Source organism: Microchirus variegatus (genome assembly GCF_963457635.1).
Source record: "Microchirus variegatus genome assembly, chromosome: 2".
Taxonomy (NCBI): domain Eukaryota; kingdom Metazoa; phylum Chordata; class Actinopteri; order Pleuronectiformes; family Soleidae; genus Microchirus; species Microchirus variegatus.
In genome coordinates, this window is record NC_139803.1 from 19,615,490 (window position 1) to 19,643,174 (window position 27,685).

Consider the following 27,685-nt stretch of genomic DNA (forward strand, 5'->3'; position numbering starts at 1 on the left):
AAAGTATCCCGCTTACAATACACCAAACAGCACAGAGACAAGCCTCAAACCTTCTGGCACAAAGTAATTTGGAGTGATGAGACCAAAATGTTACTTTTTGACCACAACCATAAACACTACGTTTGGAGAGGAGTCAACAAGGCCTATGATGAAAGGTAAACGATTCTTACTGTGAAACACGGTGGTGGATCACTGATGTTTTGGAGATGTGTGCACTACAAAGGCACAGGAAATTTGGTCAGAATTGATGGCAAGATGAATCCAGTGAGTTTTGAAAAAATACTTATTTGCACTCATCAGCCCGGAAGCTGCACATGGGACGTACTTGGACATTCCAACATGACAATGATCCAAAAAAAAAGGCCAAGTTGACCTGCCATTGGCTACAGCAAAATAAAGCCGTAAATAAAGGTTCTGGAGTGGCTATCTCAGTCTCCTCACCTCAATATCATTGAGCCACTCTGGGGAGACCTCAAATGTGCATTTCATGCAAGAAAGCCCAAGAATTTAGGGGTACTGGAGGCCAGAAAGAATGGGCAGCTTTACCATCTGAGAAGATATAGAGCCTCACCCACAACTTCCACAAAAGACTTCAAGCTGGAATTGATGTTAAAGGGGGCAATACACAGTATTAAGAACTGGAGTATGTAAACTTTTGCTCAGGGTTATTTGGGTAGTGTCTGTTGTGATTATGATTTAAAAAGAGTAAACACAGGTGTTTGACAATAATGGCTTCAGCCAACCACTAACCATGAGTTAAAGAAAAGTTTTTGTGTTATCATTCATATTCTCTGAAAAATGGTTAAGAAATCATAAATTATGCCAGGGTATGTAAACTTATGAGCAAAACTGTATGTATATTATACAGAAATTATATCAAAAGGGTCTGTGATATCTAATGCTGCAAAAGTCTACATTAAATTTCTGTCCTCACCGACGATGAGGAAGGTAGACTGTAAATAAAGAATACTTACACTCTGTGTCCTCTTGATGTTTGCTGTTCCAAGTATTTTGCCACATGTTTCTGTTATATGCCAATTAAAACTAAGAAATGTGTGTTGAAGGCAAATTATATCTCCAAAAGACAGTAAGATAAAATGGATGTGAAAATGTCATGTTTTAAGACGAAAATATATACTAAAACTAACATGAAATGGTACATAACACACTTCTTAAATTTTGCTTTTATTACACTACAGATTTATCTTTATTTACATTGTTATGTTACAGATATAAATGCACAACATGATTAGTGGATTAGTCGACTGTGTGAGTGTTGAATACACTCTCAGGTGCTCCAGGTAAGTCTGAACCCCGATGGCAGAGTTACATACTGGGATTGGAAAACAATGAAGACATGATGGGATGTGGCAGTAAATGGAGCAATGCTGGTTTCCTGGACAAACAACACAGAAACGACAAAATAGTAACTGCAATGACATTATATCCAATTGATCAATCACAGATATGTTATATTGTATATGCAGTATCTGTAGTTCCTTACAAATAGGCTGGAATGTTTACTCTCTGTTGTGTTTTGCACATTTTATTGATAACTACTAATACGTCAAAAATGACAATGCAAATAATTGCTAGTTGCAACCCTACAAAAACAATAATTAAAATGTATTAATGCAGGCACAGACATTTATAGAGACAGTTACATTTACATTTAAGCATTTAGCACACACTTTTATCCAAAGCGACTTACAGGAGCGGAATAGGCTACATAGAAGAAGTCTTGGAAAGAACTCCACTAGATAGGAGCAGTGAACTGATAAGAGGGTGAGCATCTCGAGGTGGATGCAAGTGCAGAAGGAAATGTGCAGGATAGGGGGTAAGGTAAAGTGCTAGGACAGAAGATGCTCTTGCAAGAGCTGGGTTTTCGAGAGCTTCTTGAAGATAGGCAGGGACGCTCCTGTACTGGTAGCACTTGGTAGGTCATTCCACCAGCGCGGAACGGCACATGAAAAGAGCCTGAAAACGACAATCCCTGGATAAACAGAGTAGTCGAGGGGGTAACATAAGCCTTTAGGAGAGCATGGGAGGAGACCCATGAAGCACTTTGTAGGCTAGCATCAGAGATTTGAATTTGATGCGGGAGAGAGAGGTGAGAGAGGTGTGGAGATGATAGCATTAATCAGTATTGTGTGAACTCAGCAATAGATTAAATGAAATGGAAATAATAATTTAAAAGATATGCACTAATGTACACAATATTAAACTGTACATTATTATAATATTATAATTATTTGACTTAATCATGTTGGAATACTTCACATGTTTTTTCAGGTCATTCTGCATGCTAGCCAGTCTTTAAAAATACTGAACTACATCCATTAAGTTATTCAGCTCAAAAAATGGAGAATTCAGTTGTGGTTTATATTAATCCATTATATTATCATTATGATATTGAATTGAGTTGAAATGACACAGAATAATATTTCTACTGACTTAACCTTAGTCTTAGACTTAGACTTAGGTTACATACCACTCCACAGTAAGGTCCAACAGGTTGCGAGGAGGCATCTGGGCCATCGTATAACTTCAGGAAGTTGTTCTGGCAATCTCCTGGGTCATCAATACTGATCTGAGCAAAGGTGATGGTCACCACACGACCTCTCGGTGCCCTAATGCTCCATTCACAGTGGGTATTGTTAGGATAGGTGCCAGGGTAGTTTGGACTAGAGAATGAGCCTTGGTCCCCATACAGTGTGCCACCACAACCTAGAACACATTAGACAAAGATGATTTAGCAAAAACAATAGCAGGGTGAGAAAATATGGGAGTAGGTGAGCTCGATCTATAATAATAGTAGTATTATTACAAGCATCAATAACCATGAAAAAATTAAAAAATATGATAAAAACACATTTCCCAAATAAAGTAAATGAAGATAAAGAAAAAGCTAAAGGTTACTGAAACACAAGTCAATAATCATGTAGACACAATTTATTAACATATGTTGTGGTCTCATTATTCTCTTATTATTGAGAATAATGAGACCACAACATAAAGAACAGATGAACTTCATTCAACTTTAAGTGAGAGAAATGTGTGCATTGTCTAATCTAATCTAATCTGTGGAATACTACAGAAACTGTAAGAGTACAGAAGAGAAATTAATACTATATATTAATACTATAATAAAGAACACAACATGTGAGATAAGACGTATGGCTAGAATCAAAAGAGAGAGACTAACTAATCAACAAAATTAAATCAGAACATTTCAGTCATTATCTTCTTATGTTCAAGATACCGCATAATAATCATTGACAGGGACTGTTTTCATCCTCAGTGTTTCATGGAACCTGGTGTAAAATCAGTTCTGACCATTTGGGGAGGATGTCCATGTGACCTCAAAGCCTTCTCGGGCATGGGACATGTCACTCTTAAAGCGAAGGTAGAGCAGATTGGACTGTGGGAAGATGGGGTTGGGTAAGGTGCTGCCACAGAACTGACCAATCAGTGGTGAGTCTACTGTACTGCCATTACGCACCTGAGAGAAAACACAGAGTTGTGATGACAAAGAACAATCATATCCTAAGTCTACAAGCCAATTGGATTGTCTACACTGTTAATTGCAAGTAATCAAACTGTAACTGTGTCCAGACATGGCTAATCTGCCTGCACAGATTGCTCTGGAAACAATGCCCACATATTTTAGTTGTCTTTCACACAGAAGCACACCTTGCTCTCCAAAAATTGCTGTGTCAAGTGGGCAAACTTCCAGAGTTCTGCCATTACACAAGACAAACTAAGCAACTGAGGGGATGGATAATGCTGTATGGCCAGCTTTGCTGTGCAGTTAATGATACAGCACCTGTTTTGTTATGTTTTTTTGTCTAAATGTGGTTTGAATCAGAACAAAGAAAATCGTATTTCATGTGTTTTTGCTCCCCAATCTCAAATTTAACCAATTTAGATAAAATCTGGAAGAGCAAAACCTTATTTTGTATAATGGAAGGGATGGGTGATGAGGACTTTTTTCATCATGGGGCGCATCATGGGAAGAGTTGTTTCCCATGATAAGCAGATAAGCAGAAGCATATCTTTTATTTTTGGTTTCCAGCAAAATCAGGAGAAAAATGGGAAACAAACCAGACAGGTTGCCAGAATTTTTTTTTTTTTTTTTCTGCAATGTCGGTACAATCACAAAAATAGTCACCCTCGATCTGCTGTTTATGTTAAAGAGTAACTAAACCCTTAAAATAAAATTTCAGGTATAAACAAGTGTATATGGTTATGTGGTAATATTCACTGATCGAGGTCCAACTCTTGGTAATTTTGTGTAAAATATTCAAATTACATATTTTGTGTTAAAAATTGATGTATGCACTGCCTTCCCTGGATAAACCATTGGTAAACTATAAACCTCCCATTTTGTGTTTACGACATTTAAAGTGTATTTCTGTGCAAGAAGAACCCCCGAAAAACATTGTTTCGTGACTCCAGACCGGTGCTACCAGGTCAACAGTCAATTAATCAGAGCATCTCGGAGAGTCATAATGTACGACGAGAGACTGATTGTTGAAGTGGAGAAACATAAAATAATTTATGACACCAGATCAACAGTTCTTTCACGTCAGAGAATGAAAGAAGCTGTGTTGTTGTTGTTTCCTTTAGTCTATCTCGGGATCTCGCGAACTCGCGAAGATCGATTATCGCCCGATCTTCTGTGAATACCGCTGGCTCCCAAGGCACCACGCTGCTATAACGCGGCCGGTGGGGATTGCCACCGGGCAGAGGTCGAAGCTGAAACGTAACGTGTCCAGTAGAATTCCGGGGTAAGCTGCCACTGAAAATACCACAGCAAGCTGCTGCTGCCATAATTTGCACTTGCTGTCACTTGATGATCACGCCCCCAGCGGTGCTCACTCACCCCTCCTTCCCCTCCCCACTCACTGATAACACCCTTATTTTATTTTGACGTTTTTACTCGCTAGCGTAATCGTAACCGGTTCTGGAGAGAGAGACAGAGAGAGCGAGAGAAGCGCAGTGCTGAAGCCAGGAGGAAGAGTGTAAGTTCGTCCTCAGCAGGCAGAGTGACGGTGGAACTAGTTATGTTTTTTAATGTATGTTGCTTAGTGTTGTTAAGCCACATTTACGACAATAAACTGATTATTTTGCACAAGGAACACCGTCTCTCCGTCCTTCCTGGACAATCTGTGAGCAGTGAAGCTCACAATGTAACTTGTTACTTCCAACTCTGTATGCTGTATGCTAAATTCAGTGGGAATGAGTGTGCCTTCACATGTGCACTGGTCTTTTTACCTCCAGATAGTCAAAGCTACAATTGCTTTGGGTTTCCACATCAAAACTGTTAAAGAAGAGGGAGATGTGGTTGCTTTGTGGTGCCTTTAGGACGATGGTGCAGTCTACACTGTGGGGGTAGGGGTTAGGCCAGCCTGGACTTTTCAGATAGCCATATTCCTGTTCATAGATTCGGCTGCAGTCTGGAAACAAATATCACGTTCAGAGCATTTAAAAAGTACCTCAAAACACACAATGTCCACAGTTTGAAACTCTGTTGTGCAGCTGCAATTACTAAAAGTATACATTGAATACTGTGAAAGTTATCGTTGGATTATCCCAGGAATCATGCATAGTTTGTAGAAAGAGCAGTTGTAATTTTATTGTACTGAGGTGGAGGCAGAAGAAGGCTCTTTTTCAAAACAACACTTACTTGCGATCTGATAGGTGAAGCGCAGGCCATTTCCTGCCACGAAAGTGTCAGATTTGAAGTACACAAGGACTGTCCTGCTGTAGCTGTAGAAGTCTGGTGGATGACCATCAGAGGCACAGAACTTATGTGACTGCCCATAGTCTCCCTGGAAACAAAGAAACATGATTTCAAATGGGAGCTACAGAATGTGATTTTGCCACTGAACCACCATTTCCTGGTCCAGTCTGTACTCACCACTGGCCAGTCTCTCATCTCCAAGAAGTTTGCGGAGCAGCTCTGGCTGGGTTGTAGCATAAAGTTCTGGACCGAAAGCAGGACGGTTTCCTGGGCTGGAGCGTCCAACATCCAGCGGCAAGTAATGAAAGGAGGATAGGCATTGGGGAAAAAGGGTGAGTTCAGGGTCTGTATGGAGGTCGTGGCATTTAGGGTCCCACCACAAAGCACTGAATGCAAGCAGACACATGAAGAGGTTTGGTAAATGCATACAATGAAATAGATATTGATTTGGGAGATCTAAGTTCTGGGCAAAAGGAACATGGTGCAAGCTCAAACAGAACATTTGCTCATTCACTCATTCACTTGCACTTGTCCATCAAACTGGATGAAAACACATGGCTGCACCTGGACTCTTCCATTTTCACACTATTGTGTTTCTCACTTGTTTAGATGATTTCCCATCATGTGGAGCATTAAGCATTTTACACAACCGAAGTTTGATTGAAATGTTCAGTTTACTCCATTATAACAGCAGGTCTTCCATAACATCTCAAACATTACACCTACACCATCAAACTCCACTTACACTACACTTACACCTGGAAAAAAAATACATTTTACATCTTAAGCATACTATATTGTAGTGTAGTTGTACTAATGGTGCATGTACTTAAAATAAGATATAAAACACTAAATTAAGAATAAAACAAATAAATGTAAGTGGTTGCTAAAGTTAACATTACACACGTTAAACACTTTAAACATTTTCGATTTCACCAAATACAAAAATGTTATGTCATTTGGTTCCCTGTAATGAAGAGAACTTGAAAACAGGTACAAAGCTGAAGCAGTATGGTTTTAACTTTACCAGAAGCTTATAAAGTAAAATTAAAAGAACCGTAGTATCTCTATCTAGTACAGTGGAGTGCAGAAAAGGTAAAGAAGAAAAAAGTATATTACATGGTACTGCTCTGTAGGTAGCGTTGAAGCCTCGTAGCTGCACTGAACTATCAGTAACAAAGTGAATGGTCAGGAAATTTCCACTCGATACAAAATATGCAGGGATCGTGTTTCCACAAAATGTTCCAACCAGAGGGAAGTAAACATTGTCACCATCATACACCTGGTTGAGATACACAAACATAAGAGGTTAGAATAAAGTGTTAAAACTATATTGTCTATAATATTATTACACGACTTTACCACCTTTACTTCCAGATTTGCATTGTTGATGCACCATGACACAGCACAGCTTTACCATGTTGTCTGGTGGCTGGCACTCAATTAAATCCCTGGTTCCAATGACAAAATATTGCAATGTCTGTGGGTGTCTTACTTTGACATAGTCATTACGACAAGTAGAGGAGCTCTCCAGGTCAAAAGAGGTGAAGGTCAGGTTGATAGCCTTGTTGAGGGTCATGTCAATGGTCCAGAGGCAGTCCATTTTGGGCTCATAGCGCCCATCCAGGTTCGGATCTGGAGACCCAAACATGCCCATGGGCATGGAGAGGTAGCCACCACACCCCTGAGCTGCACCTGCAGAGAACACAGAAGCAAACACTTGACCAGAGATCACAGGAAGAATGGCTGCAGAATGTGCAGCAAATGGCAATGAGTAGTCGCGATCCATTAGTGACAAATATACACGATACAATGAAAAACAAAAGACAACACACAGGCTCCTCACTATAAGGTTTATTTACGGTAGACTGGTTAAACTGATGACATCACAAAATGATACCATCCATTACATTGAATAGAAATATGGATTTGTATGGCTTTAAAGAGTGTTGGAAACATTTTGGCGAATTTAAGTGCACTACTGAACAAAATATACAACATTAATGTCATCATTTTTATTTAAAGCAAAAATGCTACATATTATATCTAAATCAAAAGGTTCAGGTAATAAGTATATGTCATGAATATATTAACTACTTTACCTCACAGACCATTCGACCTGAAAAGCTAAAAACAATGATTTTCTTTATGGACTTTTGTGAGGGAGTGAGTTGTTGGAAAAAAGCCACGGTTGTTTAATGGTGAGATAAAGTGACAGACATATTCTGAAGATAGAATAGACTTCTGCACATTTTTTTATTATTATAAATTATTATTTATTATTGCACTTTGCACGCTTTATTGCATGCATGAAGTGCGGACATAGAATAAAGCATTGTGGTAGGTAATATTAACTTACCAAGTGTCTCACTGTAGACGGCTCTCCAGCCAATCGCACTCCCTGAGGAATCGGTCCTGAAGACGATAAACAGCTGGTTTGTGGAGGAACGCAGGTTTGGTGGGAGCACTGCACCACAGAATTTCCCCAACAAGGGTGACATGGTGTCAGGTCCATCATAAACTGCTACATAGTCATATCGACAGCTGGAAGAAGCTTCCAGAGAGAAGGTGTTAAACCTGTGCATAAAGAAGAAGAAAGCGAGACGTCTGTCAAGGTTCTCAGTCATCTTTAGTAGCAACACTGCAAAAATTATTTTCAAGAAAGTAAATTAAACTTAATTTCTGGCAAAGTTTTCTTACTTTTTACCTCAATAAGTCTCAATAAGATATCACAGCATCTATCTATAAATTCCATGAACGTCTGTCTGTCTGTGTCTGTGTCTGTGTGTGTGTGTGTGTGTGTGTGTGTGTGTGTGTGTGTGTGTGTGTGTGTGTGTGTGTGTGTGTGTGTGTGTGTGTGTGTTATTCGCTCTGTGCAAAGTAGGATAGAAGTACAGCATGAGTGGAAACAAGAGCGAAGATACACATATAAATACAAACAGTAAAAACAAGCAATACCTTTAAATGAAATAAAATATACAATAAAATAAAATATAATATTTTATTTATATATAAAATAAAATACTACAATAATAAAGCAGACAATCTGGAAATTTATAAAATACAATATACAGTGCAATAGTCCAGTAATAGAGTAATTATAGTTTGTTTTGTTTTTAATGCTAGCCACAGAGGGAGGAGTTGTACAGTTTAATGGCCACAGGCAGGAATTACCTATTGTGGCGCTCAGTGGTGCATTGAGGAGCAATTAGTCTCTCGATTGAAGGTTCTCCTCTCTTTGACCAGAGCGTTGTGGAGAGGGTGATAGCCATACTACAGAATCGTCTGATCAGCTTGTTGAGTCTGTTGGCATGTATTGCTACTCTCAGTCTGCTGCCCCAGTACACAACAGCAAACAGCAAACAGAATAGCACTGGCCACCACAGACTCTTAAAACATCCTCAGCATAGTCAGCAATTGTTAAAGGAGGGGAGCCGCCTCTATTTTCTGAGGAGGCTCCCCTCCCTAACAATTGTTGTAATGGACTTCAGTGTTCTTAGTACAGGCCAGTTTATTGTCTCCTTTTGTACAAAATTTAACCCTTGTTTGATTTGATTCCTGAGATGGCTCAGACTTCCTTACTCCATTACTAAATTATTACTGGATTATTTTGATAGAGGGATTTTCGTTTTTTTTTTTTTCAAAATTGTGCAAATTGAAGTTACGAAGAAGCCACTACATGCTTCAAATGACAGTATTGTGGGTCATAAAAACGCTGAATAACTAAATCATGGCTGTACTTCTTAACAAAGACAGAGACCAACACAGATCTCACTTCTGCTATGTGAGTGGACTGGTTAGCATTAGCAAACATGTTTTGTCTTTTAATAATCCACTGTGGATTCAGAACGTTATGTGGCTGCATTGTTATTCACACTTCAGGGCCGGCACAGACATTTATGGGGCCCAAGCTGAATTTGATTTGTAACAAGAGAGTTTTAATAAAAAAAATTGCATTATGGGGGAGTAAAATCACATGACCTACTTTTAATTTGCACTTTCATGTTCAAAGTGAAACACTGTGTATGGTGATACTGGACTTGAATTGAAAAAAAAAATGATTAACACTATGCAGATGTATGAATGTATCTATGATGATACAATATAAAAGTAATGATAAAACATTTGTCCTCCCACACCCGATCACCAGGGGGCCCTCCAAACAGCTGCTTAGTTTGCTTATGCCTCCGGCTGGCTCTGGCTATTCCAGTATTGTGTATGAAGTATTGATTGTGATGTGTGAGAGTGAGCACATCATCAGCTCATTCACTAACAGACTGATCCATCTACACTACACCACAGAGCCACTTAAATGTATTTCATTTCATTTGATATTAGAAATATGTATCTATCTTTGAGCCTTCTCTCTTAAGTATATATAGGGTGAATTCCAATTCCTTGCTTAACCCTCAATCTTAACCCTCAATCTCAAAAATGCGCGCTCCCGCTAGTGCAAGTGCTGTCCCGATTCTCAGAAAAATTAAGTTAAGGGGCAAGTTTAAGGGCTGTATCGCCCTCAATATTGTGATTTTCCGAGACCACCCTTGGGGAGCAAGGGCTACCCAGAATGCATTGCATGTTTTCACATAAGAAAGATGGCATCGAAAGCAGCGAAGCGAGTGCGATACAAATTAAGTATTTTCATTGTTACTAGAGATATAAAAAATATGAAAACCATTGTATTATCTTAGTTTAGGCCCATATTATGGATTACTGACGTCATTGTTGCGTAACATTTATTTTTATTTTACGATATTTTGTCAATAGCCGGCGCGCCCACGTGATCGTTTGCTATCGTTTCCTTTTCAATAAGCTGTGGTGTGTGGTAACTGTCGGCTGAATATGTCAGTGGTTGTGGTATTTGTATGAGTATCATCTTATAACTAACTGACAACCTAATAACTTGACTGAAATAAAATAATAAATAAATAATCGTGACATAAATGTGTTCTTCTTCTTTTTTGGAGTTGACAGACTGGACACAGCTTTCGCGTTATTCTGCCCCCCGCAGTCTGAAGACGTATCTGCATTTAAGGGGTGTCCCATTTCTAAGTGACAAAATAACCCTCAACACTTGGTTTTGAGGGCCAGTTAAGACAAGGGTTGAGCTTGAGGGTTAAGATTGAGGGTTAAGATAGGAATTGGAATTGGCCCATAGTATATTTGGTTTATAATTTTTATGAGACAAAAACAGATGATGGAAATGACTACACGAGTTTAAGGACAAGAAATGAACAGAATAAGCCATCCCCTTCCTATATATTGTTCAAGTTATTTCATTTCAAATGTTAAGAGGTTATTATGTCCAGTTTTTTTATGTATTGCATATGTATTGTTCTGTGTAGCAGTGTAGCTCAAAATAGTATCTGTGCTCCAATTTCTGTGATGAGTAGCTCCAGCAGCTTGACCAGGAGGGGGTTGTACTCGGCAAATGTGATGATTCTGTCTCTTTGCTCCCAGAAGGTGTAAGTCTTTGAGGCTAAAAGCAGTTTGAGGAGTGTAATGGAAATTCACTGGCTTTGCTGTCATGTCTGGCAAAAAGGGTACACATCCCCTTGTCCTATGCATCAGGAGTCCGTTGCTATGACAGCCAGACTACTGTATGAGCATCACGAGTTGCTAAGATAGCCAAACTGCTTGATTTTTTCACTTTTACTTCCATAAAATCTTCTCAATAACAGGATATGACTTAAATGCAGAAGTGACAGCTTGTCTGGGTTGACAATATAAAAAGTGTAACTTTCTCTAGACAGACAGAGATCTCTCTGCATGCACCTTTGTCAAGGGTGACATGGTGTCAGGTCCATCATAAACTGCTACATAGTCATATCGACAGCTGGAAGAAGCTTCCAGAGAGAAGGTGTTAAACCTGTGCATAAAGAAGAAGAAAGCGAGACGTCTGTCAAGGTTCTCAGTCATCTTTAGTAGCAACACTGCAAAAATTATTTTCAAGAAAGTAAATTAAACCTAATTTCTGGCAAAGTTTTCTTACTTTTTACCTCAATAAGTCTCAATGAGATATCACAGCATCTATCTATAAATTCCATGAACGTCTGTCTGTCTGTGCCACAAACTTGGCGTTGGAGGACCGGACCGCAGGGAAAGGCCACCTGGATCAGAAAATAATCCATCCTCAAACCTCACTTAGAAACTGAGAGACGAGGACTCGGTTCGTGGACTCGGCCAGCGTCGACGGAATCTCTGAACTGAAGGAGGACAGAATTCTGGTGAGAAGTATTTTTCCTAAAATTCTAAAATATTTTAACAAATGAATTTGATAAAGTAAAACTATTATAATAACGTTAGAATCAAAGTGAAAGTATAACGACTGCATTCTCATAGGGAACGGTGTTGACTATTCTCTGTGAAACCTGAAAGTAAATCGGCGGCGTCCGTATTTACTAATAAATCCAAGAACGGGTTTAAAGCCCCGTGAGGAAATCGCTTGAAGGCAAGAACTGGAAATAATATGTGAGCCTAAGATAGCGAATAAACCACTTGAAGGCGAGACCAGAAAATACTGTGAGTCTAAGATAGTGCATAAACCACTTGAAGACGAGACCAGATAATAAAGAAAATACTGTGAGTCTAAGACAGTGAAAAAGATTTGTGAGTAGTGAAACTACAAGACCGAACTAACAATGGGTAATTCAGAAGGGAAAAGTCAACGCCCTCCTTCACCTGACTCCCCCATAATGACTGACATGAAACATAAATATGGTCCTGAATGTTTGAAGTATTTGGATATATGGTGTGGAAAGTTCGGCTTTCCAGAAGGAGGTTCACTGATCAAGACTCAGTTAGTAAAATTACGAGAATGTCTAGAGAAAGAAAAAGATAAGTTGTATGATAAATCTAAAATGAGTACAAAAGATGCACGGCATGATGAAGATATGAATGCATGCTTGAAAAAATGGGAAGAAGAAAGTGAGCGCAGAGACAGAGCGAAATGTCAGAAAACAATGACAGCTTTAAAGGTTACAAAAAAAGAAAAGCCTTCTAAAGAGAAAACTCAGAGCGAATCTTCAGATACTTCCTCTTCTTCTCTTTATCCTGTGTTACAGGGCGCAGGCGCATGGGGAACCAAAGTCGACCCATCCCTGGACTCCTCCCCTCCGCCATATCAACAGCCCGCCCAGCCAGTCGCGCCGCCTATTGACCAACCCACTGTGACACAACCACCACCCACACACCAGCCCCCACCATCCTCTCCAAACAACCCCTTTCTCCAGCAGCAGCCTCGTACGCCCTCTGCTGGCAACCCAATGACATTGTGGGCCATGACCACTCAAAATCAGTCACCAATGTCATCATTCTCCAGCCTTAGTGCCAACAGTAGCCCAATGGGCCCCTCAGAGACTGGCAATTACAGCTCCATTTCTCCCCCATTGCTACTCACACCCGAAGCAAGTCAAGTACAGGATCCGTGATGCAGTTGCCCATGGTTCAGGTCGCTGGACCTGCTGGAAACCCAGCTTATGTTTATCGACCATGGACAGTCGATGACATCATCACAGCATCTAAACACCTGCCTAAGCCAGAAAAAGGCGGAGTCGCCCTGCCGCATATCCTGGAGGAGAACTTGGGCCCTATGAGAGCCTCCTGAAACAGCATTTCGTGCAAGGCCTCAACAAAGAACTGTCTCACATGACAAGAGATTCATGCGTTGGCTGGAATGACGCCTCCGTGCGTATGACTGAAGTTCTGCGCCATGCTAAACATCAGCAGCGCCATAAACAAGAGCGAGACGCCCAAGCAACAAAAAACAGAAAAGACATAATGCAAAAGGCACAACTGACGCTACTGCAACACACGTCTGCCCCATCCAACCGAGGAGGGTATAACTCCACCCCCTCTGCCTCTGACAATGTCAATCTGGACACCTGCTCCGCCCTAAAGAACATTTGCTACTACTGTGGAGGAACTGGACATTGGGCTCGAGACTGCCCAGCCAAAACTCAGCAGCACCAAGGTCGAGGCCAAGGGCGTGGCCCTAGAGGATCCCGTGGGCGTGGGCGTGGTGGGTCTCAAAATCCAAACCAACAGCCAAATCAGCAACAACACCAATCTCAACAAGGCCGTTCCCAGTCAGACTGACTGCAAAAGGAGGTAGGAGACACAGGCGATGGCTCGACCGCCAGCGGAACCTGATGAGTATCCAAACACACACACACCCACTGAACACACTCTTGTACACACTAACACTGTTCCTACTGATGAAGCTATTCTGAAACTGCCCCTTCTTCCTCTTTATGTTTTAGGTCAGAAACTGAAGTTCATTGCAGATTCAGGTGCTGCATACTCGGTGATCCGTTCAGCAGATTTGCCAGCCGCTCAACTTAGTGGCCGTTTCCTGTACTCGGTGGGGGCTAGCGGAGTGCAGGTCAAGGAAAATTTTACTGTCCCGCTCGATTGCAAGCACGACAACGTAACGGTAAAACACCCGTTTCTCCTATCTGGTTGTTGCCCCTTTAACCTCTTAGGTTGTGACCTCATGATGACTTTGGGAATTGACCTACGCTCAACTCCGGACGGAGTTGTGCCAACGACTCATTCTCCCGACAGGTGTGTCTCCCGACAGGCTCACTCACACTTCTCGCGGGAGTGAGCCGCCCCAATCCTCTCTACATTTATCAGTGGTGGATTAACCACGGACAGGCCACTCCTTTAGTTGATATGGCCGCTGACCGCGTCTCACCGAGTGCGCAGCTCATGAATCCTGATCACCTGCATTGCACCACATATGTGTCACCCACCCCTGATGTGGAGTATGAAAAGGTTTTCTTTGAACAATTAAATGATGATGTTGAAACCTCCTGTCTCTATTGGGAGAAACTGCGCAGCGCTTTGTCTGTCTCACTAACACCTGCACAAGAGCGATTCTTTCGTGTTCCCCACAGTGACCCACATGTCTCCCTGTCTAAATCACCCGCTGATCAGTGGAGGGATCTGGGTCTGTGGGTAAAAATGTGCAACTCAATCACCGATTGAACGTCAAATCCATTTGTCTTTTATTCTCCCGTATCCGATGTGTTCCGCTCTGACGTTTTTGTGTCCTTACAGGGTCTACGCTCAGTGTACGCGTTGGACCCATCAAGCAGGGCTCCGGTGCTGATCCTTGCCTCTCAAATCGACAACCCTGAGTTGGTCTCGCTGCCGTCTTCGGTCTGGGCTCAAGGGAAGTATGATGTGGGTCTCATTGAAAACTGCCAACCGCTCATGGTAACGCCCAAATCACACATCCGGCCCCGTCGCTCGCAGTATCCTTTAAAACCTGAAGCAATCACCGGCATTTGTCCTGTTTTTCTGTCACTGCTCGAAGCGGGAGTAATTGTCCCCTGCAATGACTCTCCGGTGAATTCTCCTATCCTTCCGGTCCGGAAGTATCGTCCGCCGCCAGCTCCAGAAGAATGGAGGTTTGTTCAAGATCTGACATCGGTAAATGCAGCCATTCATGCACGTGCTCCTCTGGTTCCGAACCCTTACACAATTTTGTCCAACATTCTGCCTGAATCTAAGTGGTTTTCAGTGATTGACTTGTCAAACGCCTTTTTTAGCGTCCCTGTGGCCCCTGAATCCCAGTTCTGGTTTGCATTCCAGTTCGAGGGAAAAGGCTACACGTTCACCCGCATGCCCCAGGGCTATGCTGAGTCCCCTACTGTTTATAACCAGGCTCTAGCATCCTCTCTGTCCTCTTTGACCCTGACCCCTGGTTCGGCTATGATTCAGTACGTTGATGACTTGTTGGTGTGTGCCCCATCTCAGGAGCAGTGTTTGGTCGACTCCCCTCTCCTCCTACACCATTTGGCTGCTGAGGGTCATATGGTGAGCCGGTCCAAGATGCAGTTTGTTCAGGAGGAAGTGACGTTCCTTGGTCACATTATAAACAAGGAGGGTAAGACCCTCTCTGGGAAACATGTTATGGCCATTCAGCAGGCTCCCTGTCCAGAGACTGTGAAACAAATGCTCTCCTTTATTGGCCTTTGCTCATACTGTCGTGCATTTGTTCCCAACTTCTCGGATATATCCAAACCCCTGGGGGCACTCACAAAAGGTAAAACAATGTCTGCCCGCCTCTCTTGGACCCCAGAGGCAGAACAAGCCTTTGTGTCATTGAAACTTGCGTTGTTGTCTCCTCCCACACTGGGATTGCCTGACCCAACCAAACCTTTCACGCAGACTGTTGATGAGCGAAATGCTTGCATGACTTCTGTTCTGTTACAGGATCATGGCGGGAAAATGCGCCCTGTGGCATACTTCTCCTGCAAACTTGACCCCGTTGCCGCCGGTCTCCCTCGTTGTCTCCGCGCCGTTGCCGCCGCTGAAAAGGCATTGATGGCCTCCAGAGACATCGTAGGTTATTCTCAGGTAACACTCCTCGTTCCTCACGAGGTTCACCGCATTGTGTCTGATCAAAAGACGTCACATTTCACCATGTCCAGGTTCTTGAGATATCACACCCGTTTGCTAGATCTCCCAAATGTGGTGGTAAAACGTTGTACAATCTTGAACCCTGCCACTCTCCTCCCCCTGCCTGAGGATGGTTCTCCTCATGATTGTATGATTGAGTTGTCATTGTCGTGCTCCCCCCGCCCCGATTTGTGCGATGAGCCCCTTCAGAATTCCGACCTGGTCCTGTTCGTGGATGGATCCGTGTCTCGGGATCCTGCGACTGGACACTGTCGTACTGGGTTTGCTGTGTGTTCCCAGCATTCAGTTGTGGAATCTGGATCACTTCCATCTCACTACTCCGCACAGGCCGCGGAGCTAGTGGCACTCACAAGGGCCTGCCACGCTGCGTCTGGTAAGAGTGTTACAATTTATACTGATTCCAGATACGCCTTCGGCGTAGTTCATGATTTTGGCACTCTTTGGAAACACCGTGGGTTTCTGAAATCTGATGGGAAACCCATTTTGCATCACCGTCTGATTGCTGACCTGTTAACTGCAATTCTTCTCCCTCAACAGGTGGCTGTGTGCAAATGTGTTGCTCACACTAATATGTCTGACTCTGTGTCCACAGGAAATGCTGCTGCGGATGCTGCAGCAAAGGCAGCCTCTCTGCTGCCTCCCCCTGTGCCCGTTTACTGCGCAGTCTCTGTTCCCTCCTCCCTGACAGCACTGCAGTCCCTCGCCTCTGCAGATGATAAACGTCTGTGGAAGGCCACTGGTGCCACTCATTCTGAAAACGGGTGGTTGGGCCCTGATGGAAAGCCTTGCCTTCCTTCCGCCCTGTTCCCTCATTATGCTAAATTGACTCATGGGTTAGACCATGTGTCAAAAGGAGGGATGATGGAGGCTATGGCTCAAAATTGGTTCACAAAGAACTTTACAGCCTATGCCCAGAAATATTGTCAAGCATGCATGATCTGAACATCCCACAATCCAGGCAGACAAATTCCTACCACACACCAGGCTGCACATCCTCCGCCGCTTGGTCCATTTGAACATGTCATGATGGACTTTATTGAACTATCCCCATCTGAAGGGAAAAAATACTGCCTCGTGATGGTGGACATGTGGTCCAAGTGGGTTGAAGATTTCCCCACAGCAAAAGCTGATGCGTCGGCTGTGGCAAAAGCCCTGCTGAGCGAAATCATTCCACGGTGGGGTATTCCCAGCCGTCTGTCCAGTGACAATTGCACACATTTCGCAAATGAAGCCATTTCTCAAATCTCTGTGCATTTGGGCATTGACATAAGAAAACATTGTTCATACCATCCAGCCAGTGGGGGCGCAGTGGAGCGGGAGAATGGAACATTGAAAATCAAGCTGGCTAAGTGTTGTGAGGAAACAGGTCTCTCATGGACGAAAGCACTTCCTTTGGTGCTGATGTACATGAGAATGTGCAAGCGTGGTCGTGCTAACCTCAGTCCTTTTGAAATGCTGTTTGCAGCTCCCCCCAACGTGGGCGTGTCTCCACCGGGGGCTCCACCCCCGGAGACAGACCTGTGTGAAAGTAATTTTCTGTTCCAACCTTACCAAAACCCTTGCAGATGTCCGCTCTCAGGTGTCAGTTGCCCTCCCCAGACCTGCGGAAGGACAGCTTCACGCCCTGAAGCCAGGTGACTTCGTGGTGGTAAAAAGCTTCAGACGGAAGCAGTGGAACCATCCGTGCTGGAACGGCCCGTTCCAGGTCCTGCTGATCACCCAGACAGCCGTGAAGGTCGCGTGGATTCACGCGTCACACTGCAGGAAGGTCCCTGCCCCGGCTGACGTCCCTGACACAGATCCTATGCCAGCGCCTAAACAGTAAGATTCACTTCGGGAGTGCTGAGCGGCGTCTCAGGCACCTGTCTAGGGGTGTACGCAGTTACACTGCTCCCATTTACTGCACCGACCACAAGCAAGATCAGTGCGGAGTGAAATAGCGTCCCACTGCTATAAGTAGCGTGCCAAGCTACCACCTGCCATCATGGACTGCCCCTGCCCGTGGCATCCCTTCCACCACCCCAGCATGTCTTTGTGGCCCTGGTGGTTCTGTGTGGTTGTTGCTGCATCCCTTGCTTGCGTTCTCTAATGGTAAAGCTAATTGAGAAAACTCTTGGTGACCAGATCCCTCAGCTCATGTATAATCCAGTTCCTGATGCTGAGCTAGAGTCTGACGATGAGTGCACATTACACTCGGATTTAGACAGAGAAGACTCTGTGTAAATACTTATTTGAACTCTTTTGTAATCTGTTATTTGAATGAAATTGTCATTTTACTGTGTGGCTTTGCAAATACTCAGGGTTTCTATTCCCCACAACAACAGCATCTGCAGTTTCCACATCACTCACTCTTTGTGACGGTTGTTCCTTCAGACTTAGTGTCTGGTTCACCCCGATGTCTGAGTGTGTATGTGTTTTGATTTTTTTGAAATGTTGTTTATTTTTTTGTATTTGTATTCTTTTGTGATGAATTTCCATGCTTTAGTTGATCCATTGGATCATAAGGAGGGAAATGTAATGGAAATTCACTGGCTTTGCTGTCATGTCTGGCAAAAAGGGTACACATCCCCTTGTCCTATGCATCAGGAGTCCGTTGCTATGACAGCCAGACTACTGTATGAGCATCATGAGTTGCTAAGATAGCCAAACTGCTTGATTTTTTCACTTTTACTTCCATAAAATCTTCTCAATAACAGGATATGACTTAAATGCAGAAGTGACAGCTTGTCTGGGTTGACAATATAAAAAGTGTAACTTTCTCTAGACAGACAGACATCTCTCTGCATGCACCTTTTTTCATATATGACTTTTGACGAATAAACCGTTGAATGCAGCTCGACTGATAGTAATTCTTCAAACCAGAATCTGCCGCCACAGGAGTGTCTACATTCAAATGGCCACATCTTCATCAAATATTATCCCATTTACTGTACATGTGTTACACATTGTTGGAAAGCTTAGAAATCACACTTTCAGAATCTGTAAATAACTTAAAATGTCCCTTGGCCTACTTGTTCCCGGTTTTGCCATGGCTGACCACATACATACAATATATATGTACATACAGTACGTCATTATTACGGTTATATTGTTCTTGTCAATAAAGATGTTTTATTTAGGGATGCACCAATAATTCGGTGGCCGAAACATAGCGAGTACACTGTGGAACAGCACCTATTAAATGCTGGAAAGGCTCTTTCATGAAGCCAAAGCGAAACTTGGCTGCATACAGCACAGATTATGAACTCCCTGTGACATTCACTTCACACCAGAGAACATTCTCTCTCTTTGAGCAGTTAACTAAAGTGATCAGCTCATCTGATGCATCTGTTATTCCCTTAATTACAGTTAAAGCATCTTCTACACAAAGATTGAGACCACTGAGTGAAAACAATGAAAAGTGGGCTCTGCTCTTAAGAGTATGTCATCACATTTTACAAAGATCAACTCGGATTCCCAGCAGATCATCATGACTGTACTTGATCCTCGACATAAAGATCATTATTTGGATGTGAGGATAAAACTGCGTATAGAGAAATGATCCAGTCTGCGTTGGATAAGGACAGCCCGCTTAGAGATGCACACAGTGCAGGAGAGGGCGTACAGTACAGCGCAGGGGCATTGCTCAGAAATAAAAGGGCCGTCTGTCTGCACCAGATGAGGCAGATGAGGGGGCACTGTCGATTTATTTTACTTTTAAATGTGATCAGCATTGCATGGCTTGTTTTAAGATTCAATGGCCGATTACTTAATTAGGATTTAACTTTAAAAACAATTGATAGTGTATTTTTTAATTTGTGTGTCATTTTGTAATACTCTATATTTGGTGTTTAAGTATTGTTAATAAATCTCTTACGATAACACATAATAGTCATAATTTCAAATTTCCAGTCAACTTTCAAATTTTTTTTCCAAAAACACAGTGGGCTGCCGGTGGGCTGCCCGAGAGAGCAGATGCATCTTAGAAAAGATGCTGAATGATAAAATGACCCTAATCAGGCAGGGAACAGTAGTTTGGGGTTGCGATAAATGTATCAAAATGTCATCCAGGTATGAAGTAAGTTTTTGATCCCTTTCGCCAACGAAAACACCAGAAATTAAAACCTTTTGCCGTACTTGTCTGGGCCAGCGGCCCTGCCTATTTGCACGGTGGAGAGGAAAGTTATCAGATCTCAGGCCATTAGTCAGAACAGCCTCCACCAGAGTATTATACAGAACCCTGGTCCAATTCACAAAATTATCAAGGACAATGCAGCATGTGAGTGTAACAGTTCCTTAAGCAAATCAGGACCTGGGTTAGATGTTTTTTCTCCAGTTCAGCTAGTCAAGATTCAAGATGGTTACACTGTTTGTTTTTCCCATGTCTTTTGAACGCCACAACAGACACAATCAGCCCACGAGAGTCTATTTTACACGTCTTCCAGAGGACAGGGGAACTCTCTGTGGATGGTGAGTTGATGGAATAAAAAATCTTAAATTCTGAAGTAAAGTAGGACAAACTTGCCTCTTTGAGAAGATAAGGCTGAAATCTCCAGCGATGTTACAATGCCCTCTCCTCAGCAAGAGAATACACCAAATGAAGGGGGGCATGGTCTGATAGAACATGTTACCGATAGAACATGATAAAGCAAGAGACATGTTTGAAGAGGGGATGAAAATATAATCAATTCTGGTATAGGGTTAATGTGGGACCGAATAAAAGGTGAACACCGAATCAGTAGGGTGAAGCTGCCTGAACACACCAGAATATCCAATATCATGACATATATTAGTAAACACCCTCGCTTGTCTAGAAGGGGGGAAATGTCAGATGGAAGTTTATCAAGAGAGGGATTAAAGTGACAGTTCTCGAACAAAAAGAGTCCCCAGAAGCCTGTTTCATAAAAACTGCAAAAGCCTTGGAGAGAAAATCAGCAGAATAAGCTGGGGGACAATATAGATTCATAAATGTTTCCTCTTTTCCTAAGAATATTCCTTTAACAAGTATACAATTATTATACAAATAATTATAATTATCACACAATCAAGAGATCTAAATGCCAGCTTTTTATTAATCAGAATGGCTACGCCCCTACTGAAGGAAGAATATGAAGTAGTGAAAATGTGCCCCATCCAGCCCCTCTGCAATTTAGCATTATCCTTATCCTCCAGAGTCTTTGCGAGACAATGGGTGAGGACAGCAGCGCTCAAAAGAAAAAAAAAAACTCTTGCTGAGTTTGATATGGAGCAACTGTAACAAAAACAATTTCCTTCGGGATAATAAAAGTATTCTGATTCTGATTCTGATTTCTTCACCACCATCGAAAAAACTCCACTAGCTGCCCAGCCTCCGTATCTTCCGCCAAGCCGACGACACAAATGTTTAGTTGCCTGTTCTCAGCCATGTCCAAACTCTCCGTGAGAGAGTTCCAAGGACATAGCCTGTTATGCACTGAACAAAAATGTCATGTAACGCCGGGGTGTTGTCAGGATAATGAGAAAATTAGCACCGAGTGGCACGGAGCTCTGACAAAAGCATCTGCTCAGCTCACCGCCATCACGTGACCCCCTCGGGAGTCTTTTTTAAATGGAGAAATTATTATTATATTATTATTATTATTCTTCATTACATTTCTATAGCGCTTTTCTATACTCAAATGGTCAAATTGATCGTAGGTGGGAATGTGAGAATGATTGGTTGTTTGTGTCACGATCACACTCTCCCTCACTACTATTCCTAGTATTATGGCTTTTGTTGCTCTTCCGTGCTGCTCTCTCTCTCCCCTCTCTGCAGGAGGTGTGGCTGACATACTTTCACTGAGGTCGGTGGTCATCAGCTACACCTGCAGTGGTTCCTCCCCACCTGCTCCTGATTTCCTGCCCTTTCGGGTCCAACCCTCTTTAAAACCGCTCTTGTTAACAAGAGTGCAACAGTTTGTCTCTAAATGTGGCCCTGCGATGCACTGGCGAACTGTCCAGGGTGTACTCAGCCTATTGCCCTATATCAGCTGAGGTTGGTGCAGCACCCCCTGAGACCCTCCGGTAGAGGATAAAGTGGTAGAAAATGGATGGATAACTTATTATTCATGACATTTCTATATGACTTTTACACCCAAAGCGCATACAAATTATTCATTAACACATTCTTACTGGTGGCGGTAAGGAAAAACGGAAATGTCTTACCTGAGATCCAACACCCTATTTGCAGCCACAATGATATGGTAGGTACAATTGATGTTGTGGTGGTAGTTGGTCATGGCTAGTGCTGGACTGCTCACTGTTCCCATTGTGCTGTTGAAAAAACCACCACATGCTGCACACACACACACACACACACACACACACACACACACACACACACATTTACTTTGACTTTCATTGGCCTTAAATGTATTTATTCAGGTTGTATTATTTATTTAAAAGTTCATATTTTAAATATAAGAAAAGGCCAAATAACTAAATCCATAGATTAAACACAAACAAGGAAAATAAAGTACTTTATTTTTTTACTTTTTTAAAGTAATTTGCAGCTTACATTGTCTACATTACATTTATGTCCTTCATGCTCACCTTAGTTTCGATTATTGCATAAGCTGATGGCTGGATTTTAAACAATGTATACAGTATATGTAGCTTTACTCACGAATAGCTCTGTATTCTGCCATGAAGCCAGTGTCACTGATCACAGAGTCAGAGTAGAAATTGAGTGACATGGGGCCAAAGGTGGAGAAGGGGCCTGGAATACTGGTGCCACACAGAGTGGCAATAGGAGAGCCACCTGTAGCCAGGTTGTAGATCTTCAGGCCATCATATTGGCATGTAGAGTGTGCTAAACATGAGACAAACAGGACGCATACTCAACAAGTGAAACAGACCAGTCTAAAGTGTTTTTTGTGTGCTTTGAGATTTGTTTTTCCAAATGTAAAGAGCGATGTTAATACATTATTAATGATTATTATACATCTGCAGGTGATTCCATATGTTGCTATTGATCAAAAAACACTTGCCTTCTACTTGGAAGACCTTAAAGGTGATAACAATCACTGCCTTTTCTCCAGCATCTATGACATAGTTGCAGTTGGACTCGCCAGGATAGTCAGCTGGATAATTTGGAGAAACCACACGTCCGCTGGAAGCTGTGACGTTTGCTCCACAACCTGACGAAAAAAATATCTGATTTTTATTTAGGTGTTGTTTGGAATGGCTGTGTCTTATCTCATCCAAACACTGACATAGGCACATCCTAAGTTAAAGTGGCTTGCTTTGTGCACGCCCTCTGCTGCTCCCTACAATGTGATCCAGTCCCTATCCAGACGGAAATGGAAACTTGTCGTTCTTGTCGTTTTGAAGAAGTCTTACATGGACACAGTAATAGGAAATTACTTCATCCATAAGAAATACACCACGTGTGCTGTACTAACTAAAAAAGTTGGTACACAGAAAAAATCGATTCACATAGGAACAGCGATTATAATCATCCACGATTCTAAATCCATTCATAAACTTCAAAAAAATATTTTTATTATTATTATTTTTATTGTTTTAAGTTTCTATTTATTCACCTAAAGTTAAAGGCCAACAAGGTTAAGAAGCTGTGGACGAAAAGGTGATCCTGCTGTCCAGGCTCCCTGCGCTCTCAGATGATGGTGCGCACATTGAGGAGGACGAGTCACTGGCCCGTTTTTGTGAATGGTATAGGTGAGGGCGGATCGGTAAGGTAACTATGGAGCTTCGGCCACTGTCCGTGGTGCTCAAAGGCTGGTTCTCTCCAGTGACTGTGCGTGTTCAAGCATGTGTGCGTGTGAGCGTGCACAACACAAGCGCTGCACAAATGAAGACGGCATCTCACCCAGTCAAGATCCTGCACTCTGGGGACACCGAACGACACATGTCGCTGTCTGGCAACACACCCGTGCCAGCGGAGACTGCTTTTTTTTCCGCCCCTCATTTTTATTATTGCTGGTCAATAATGGACATTACAGCCATGTTTTTGAGCCTAAAATGAAGTAGTACAGTGTAGAATATTTTCAACCCCTGCATTGCTGCTGTTGCTGTCAAACAATTATGAATTAAAAAATAGACAAAAATTTGACACGTGGACCTCGACAATATACTCTCAAAATGTAGTGTAATTCCCATCCCTAACGCAAGTTTTTTTTTTTGTACAGTATGTTTTGATGAATAAATGTTAACTTTTGTATTTATGTGATTACACCATTGGAATCAGTTTATTTAAAAATCATATTATTCTATACAAGCTGTATTGTTTTGATGCCATACTTTGCCTTAACACACTATGCACTATTTTTTAATCAAGAATCGTATGAATTGAGAATCAATCTTGAATCGAATCATAAACCTAAGAATCGGAATCGAATCAAATCGTGAGATACCCAAAGATTCACATCCATACATTACAATAACATTCACAGAAACAGAATGATGAAAGGAAATTAAATAAAAGTTATCATAAAGCAAATAGACCAAACAAACTTCAAAAACAACCAGAGGGAGACATTGAGGAGAAAGATAAGCAACATCAAATGCAAGTGCAAGACAAATGTTGGTTTATGAAATGTATTGTATTAGTTGTCTACACGAAAAAGCATTTCATAGCTGGAGGTCATCTTTTGCAGACATGTTCAGGACGGGTTCTCTGGTCTCACATATCAAGTTTCAGGTCTCTACGTTAAAGTATGACGACACTGTGAGACTCCAAATTGGGCTGTGTTCTGATCATGTTTTGACCAAGTTGCTGACCACAACAGTCTTCGCTACAGGCTGCGACAGGGAGTGGATCCCTCACCTGTGGTTCTCCCTAAGGTTTATAAGATAGATAAGATAAGAAGTCCTTTTTTCGTCCCACAGTGGGGAAATTTCCAGTGTTACAGCAGTTTTTACCCTTTTCCCTGTTATAAGGGTTTTTTCCCTGGTAGTTTTTCCTTACCCTGGTCGAAGGTCTAAGGACAGAGGATGTTACCAACCCTGTGAAGTCCCGTGAGACAAACTATGTTTTGTAAACTGTGGGCTAATCAAATAAAGATTGATTGAAACATTTAGGCACCCATGACATTTTACTGATTTCAATACCTTTAACACTAATTATTGGAACTAAAAATTGGTTTGGTAACCTCAGTGACCCTTGACCTCCATACACAGGTGAATACAATCATGAGAAAGGCTATTTAAGGAGGCCAATTGTAAGTGTTTCTCCTCTTTGCATCTTCTCTGAAGAGTGGCAACATGGGAGCCTCAAAACAACTCTCAAATGACTTGAAAACAATGATTGTTCAACATCATGGTTTAGGGGAAGGATACAGAAAGCTATCTCAGATATTTAAGCTCTCAGTTTCAACTGTTGGGAACATTGTGAGGAATTGGAAGACCACAGGCACAGTTCTAGTTAAGGTCTGAAGTGGCAGACCAAAAAACATCTCAGATAAGCAGAGGCGAACAACTCTGTTCATCTCCCAGTCAACTGGGTGTTTCACAGCAATTCTTACAATTGACCTGACGTCTGATGAGGAGGATGGAGGACAAACTGTTTTTTTTTATAATTGTGGGCAATATAAATAAAATTTGATTTGATTTGATGGCTCAGCTGATGGAGAAGCTGGGTGGATAGTTCGGCCTCCATCCTTCAGGAGCCAGGAGCTGTCAGAACTGTGTTCTGTACTACAACTGGAGACCCAGAGTACCGAGCAACCCACCACAGAAGGCTGCATAATGGCCACTCTCTGCCAGATCTGCTCCAACTCATGACCTGAAGCAGCCAAGAGAGATTTTTCATAAAGCATATTTTCTTTTGTAAATAAAGCTTCACTTTCTGTATGTACTTTCCTATGTCTCTTATTCTCTATTGTGACATGGAGCTATCACTAAATAATAATAGCAATAAGGATAATTAGTAGTAGTATAATAAATAATAATGTTATTATTAATATTTGTATTATTAAAAATGGGAGGGGCAAATGGCCATGTGTTCCATAGGTGACCAATGAGTGAGGGGTTTGCTGTCCAATCACAGGGGATTTTACCTTTGAACTGTCTGTGGTTTCATCCAATGGTTGTTTGAAGTATAAATTGGGCTTCAGTCAGCGCAGGTCAGAGGATCACGACATTGATATGCTAATTAGCGCCATTCGCACCTAGCGGGTGGCAAAATTACTCACATCATCAGTGACTTTTTTGCATGCTGGAAATTTCACAAGTATTGGGAAAAATATATGGCAAAAAACCCTTCAAAATAAAACGTCCATTACAAAATAAAAGTATAACTGCACAAACTCCTATAACTTGAATAACTAATTTTGTTGTATTCCTATGCAACGACAATTTCTGATTCTTTCTGATCCTTATTCCAATAAGGAAAAAATTATTGTTATATGTAATATGTATGTAAGAATGTGGCCAAAAACCGTTACTACACTCAAATTCAAAATACTGTGGCGAGTCGTATCCGCCTCCCCCTCCACCCCCTCCCCTCCAGACTCGAGGTTGCCAGAGTGGTTTGCGTATCCTTGGCGCCGTGATGGACAGCAGCAATGCCCCCCAGTCCCCCCCAGCCGAGCGTAGGCGACCCGGCCCCCCCACATCCAGCGACACCCCCAAGCCGCCGCAGCCGTCCCCCACCCAAACAGCCAGCCACCAACCAGACCGAGGAGTGAGCAGGGGTCGGGTAACCAGGAGAGTACTCATGCCCAATCCCCAGCCCCCGTCCTCCAGGGATGACTTGGTGGTGAGTGAACCTCCAGACTCGAGGTTGCCAGAGCGGTTTGCGTATCCTGCGTCAGCAACAAGCGAGGAGCGAATATGGCGAGCGTTTCATCATAAATGAGTGGCTCGAAGACACACAATTCTGTTCTCTCTGTAAAGATCAAGATAATTTTTGGTAATGTTAGCAGTTGGCAGGGATGGACATATCAGATGGAAAAACCTTATGCATGATATTTAACAGAACTGTCCTTTTTTTGACGGGGTGTTTGTTTTCCCCGCTGTGGGCCTCCAGCTCGAGGGGCGGTGGTAGTTGCTGTTTATTATTACTATTAAAAATTATAATTCATATATGTTGTGATATATTTTCTAGCCCTTAGTGTTCCTCCATTAGAGTATTATTAGATTAAAAGTTATTTAATTTGGAGAAAAGGGTTGATAAACACTTCCGAATTAGAGCTACTTTGTTTACTGATGACAACTGCATAATTTTTATTGTGTAAATCTAACTTGTGTTGTGACGGTTTCCGTGTGAGTATTTGTGGGGAGGGGTTTTTGGGGTGCCAGTCAGGGTTCTCTCCTGACACATAAGATGTTTTGTTCTTTTTTTTTTTTTTAAAGCTCCCACATTTAATAAGCACACAAAAAAAACACACAAAGGAAATACACTATACCGTGTACCCCGTGACTTTCTCAGCCAAGAAGGCACTTTCTTCAAATATAATTTCACATTTCTACTCCATAGATGATATATATATATATATTTTTTTTAACCTGTCCTGCCCAGTACCTGGGAGATGTAGTATGGTTGACTAC

General features: G+C 42.2%; 1 protein-coding gene across 1 annotated transcript in view; it reads right to left on the reverse strand.

The window, feature by feature from the left end:
• Positions 1-1,288: 1,288 nt before the first annotated feature.
• Positions 1,289-27,685, reverse strand: part of cubn (cubilin (intrinsic factor-cobalamin receptor)) — a gene marked incomplete at both ends in the record, with an annotated part of 135,226 nt that continues 108,829 nt past the window's right edge. The window contains 12 exons of the mRNA XM_083905494.1: positions 1,289-1,396; positions 2,492-2,727; positions 3,337-3,502; positions 5,278-5,459; positions 5,690-5,834; positions 5,924-6,132; positions 6,866-7,028; positions 7,242-7,441; positions 8,106-8,323; positions 22,340-22,469; positions 22,800-22,985; positions 23,164-23,313. Coding sequence (XP_083761620.1) covers positions 1,289-1,396; positions 2,492-2,727; positions 3,337-3,502; positions 5,278-5,459; positions 5,690-5,834; positions 5,924-6,132; positions 6,866-7,028; positions 7,242-7,441; positions 8,106-8,323; positions 22,340-22,469; positions 22,800-22,985; positions 23,164-23,313 — 2,093 coding nt within the window. The remainder of the gene's footprint in view (positions 1,397-2,491; positions 2,728-3,336; positions 3,503-5,277; positions 5,460-5,689; positions 5,835-5,923; positions 6,133-6,865; positions 7,029-7,241; positions 7,442-8,105; positions 8,324-22,339; positions 22,470-22,799; positions 22,986-23,163; positions 23,314-27,685) is intronic.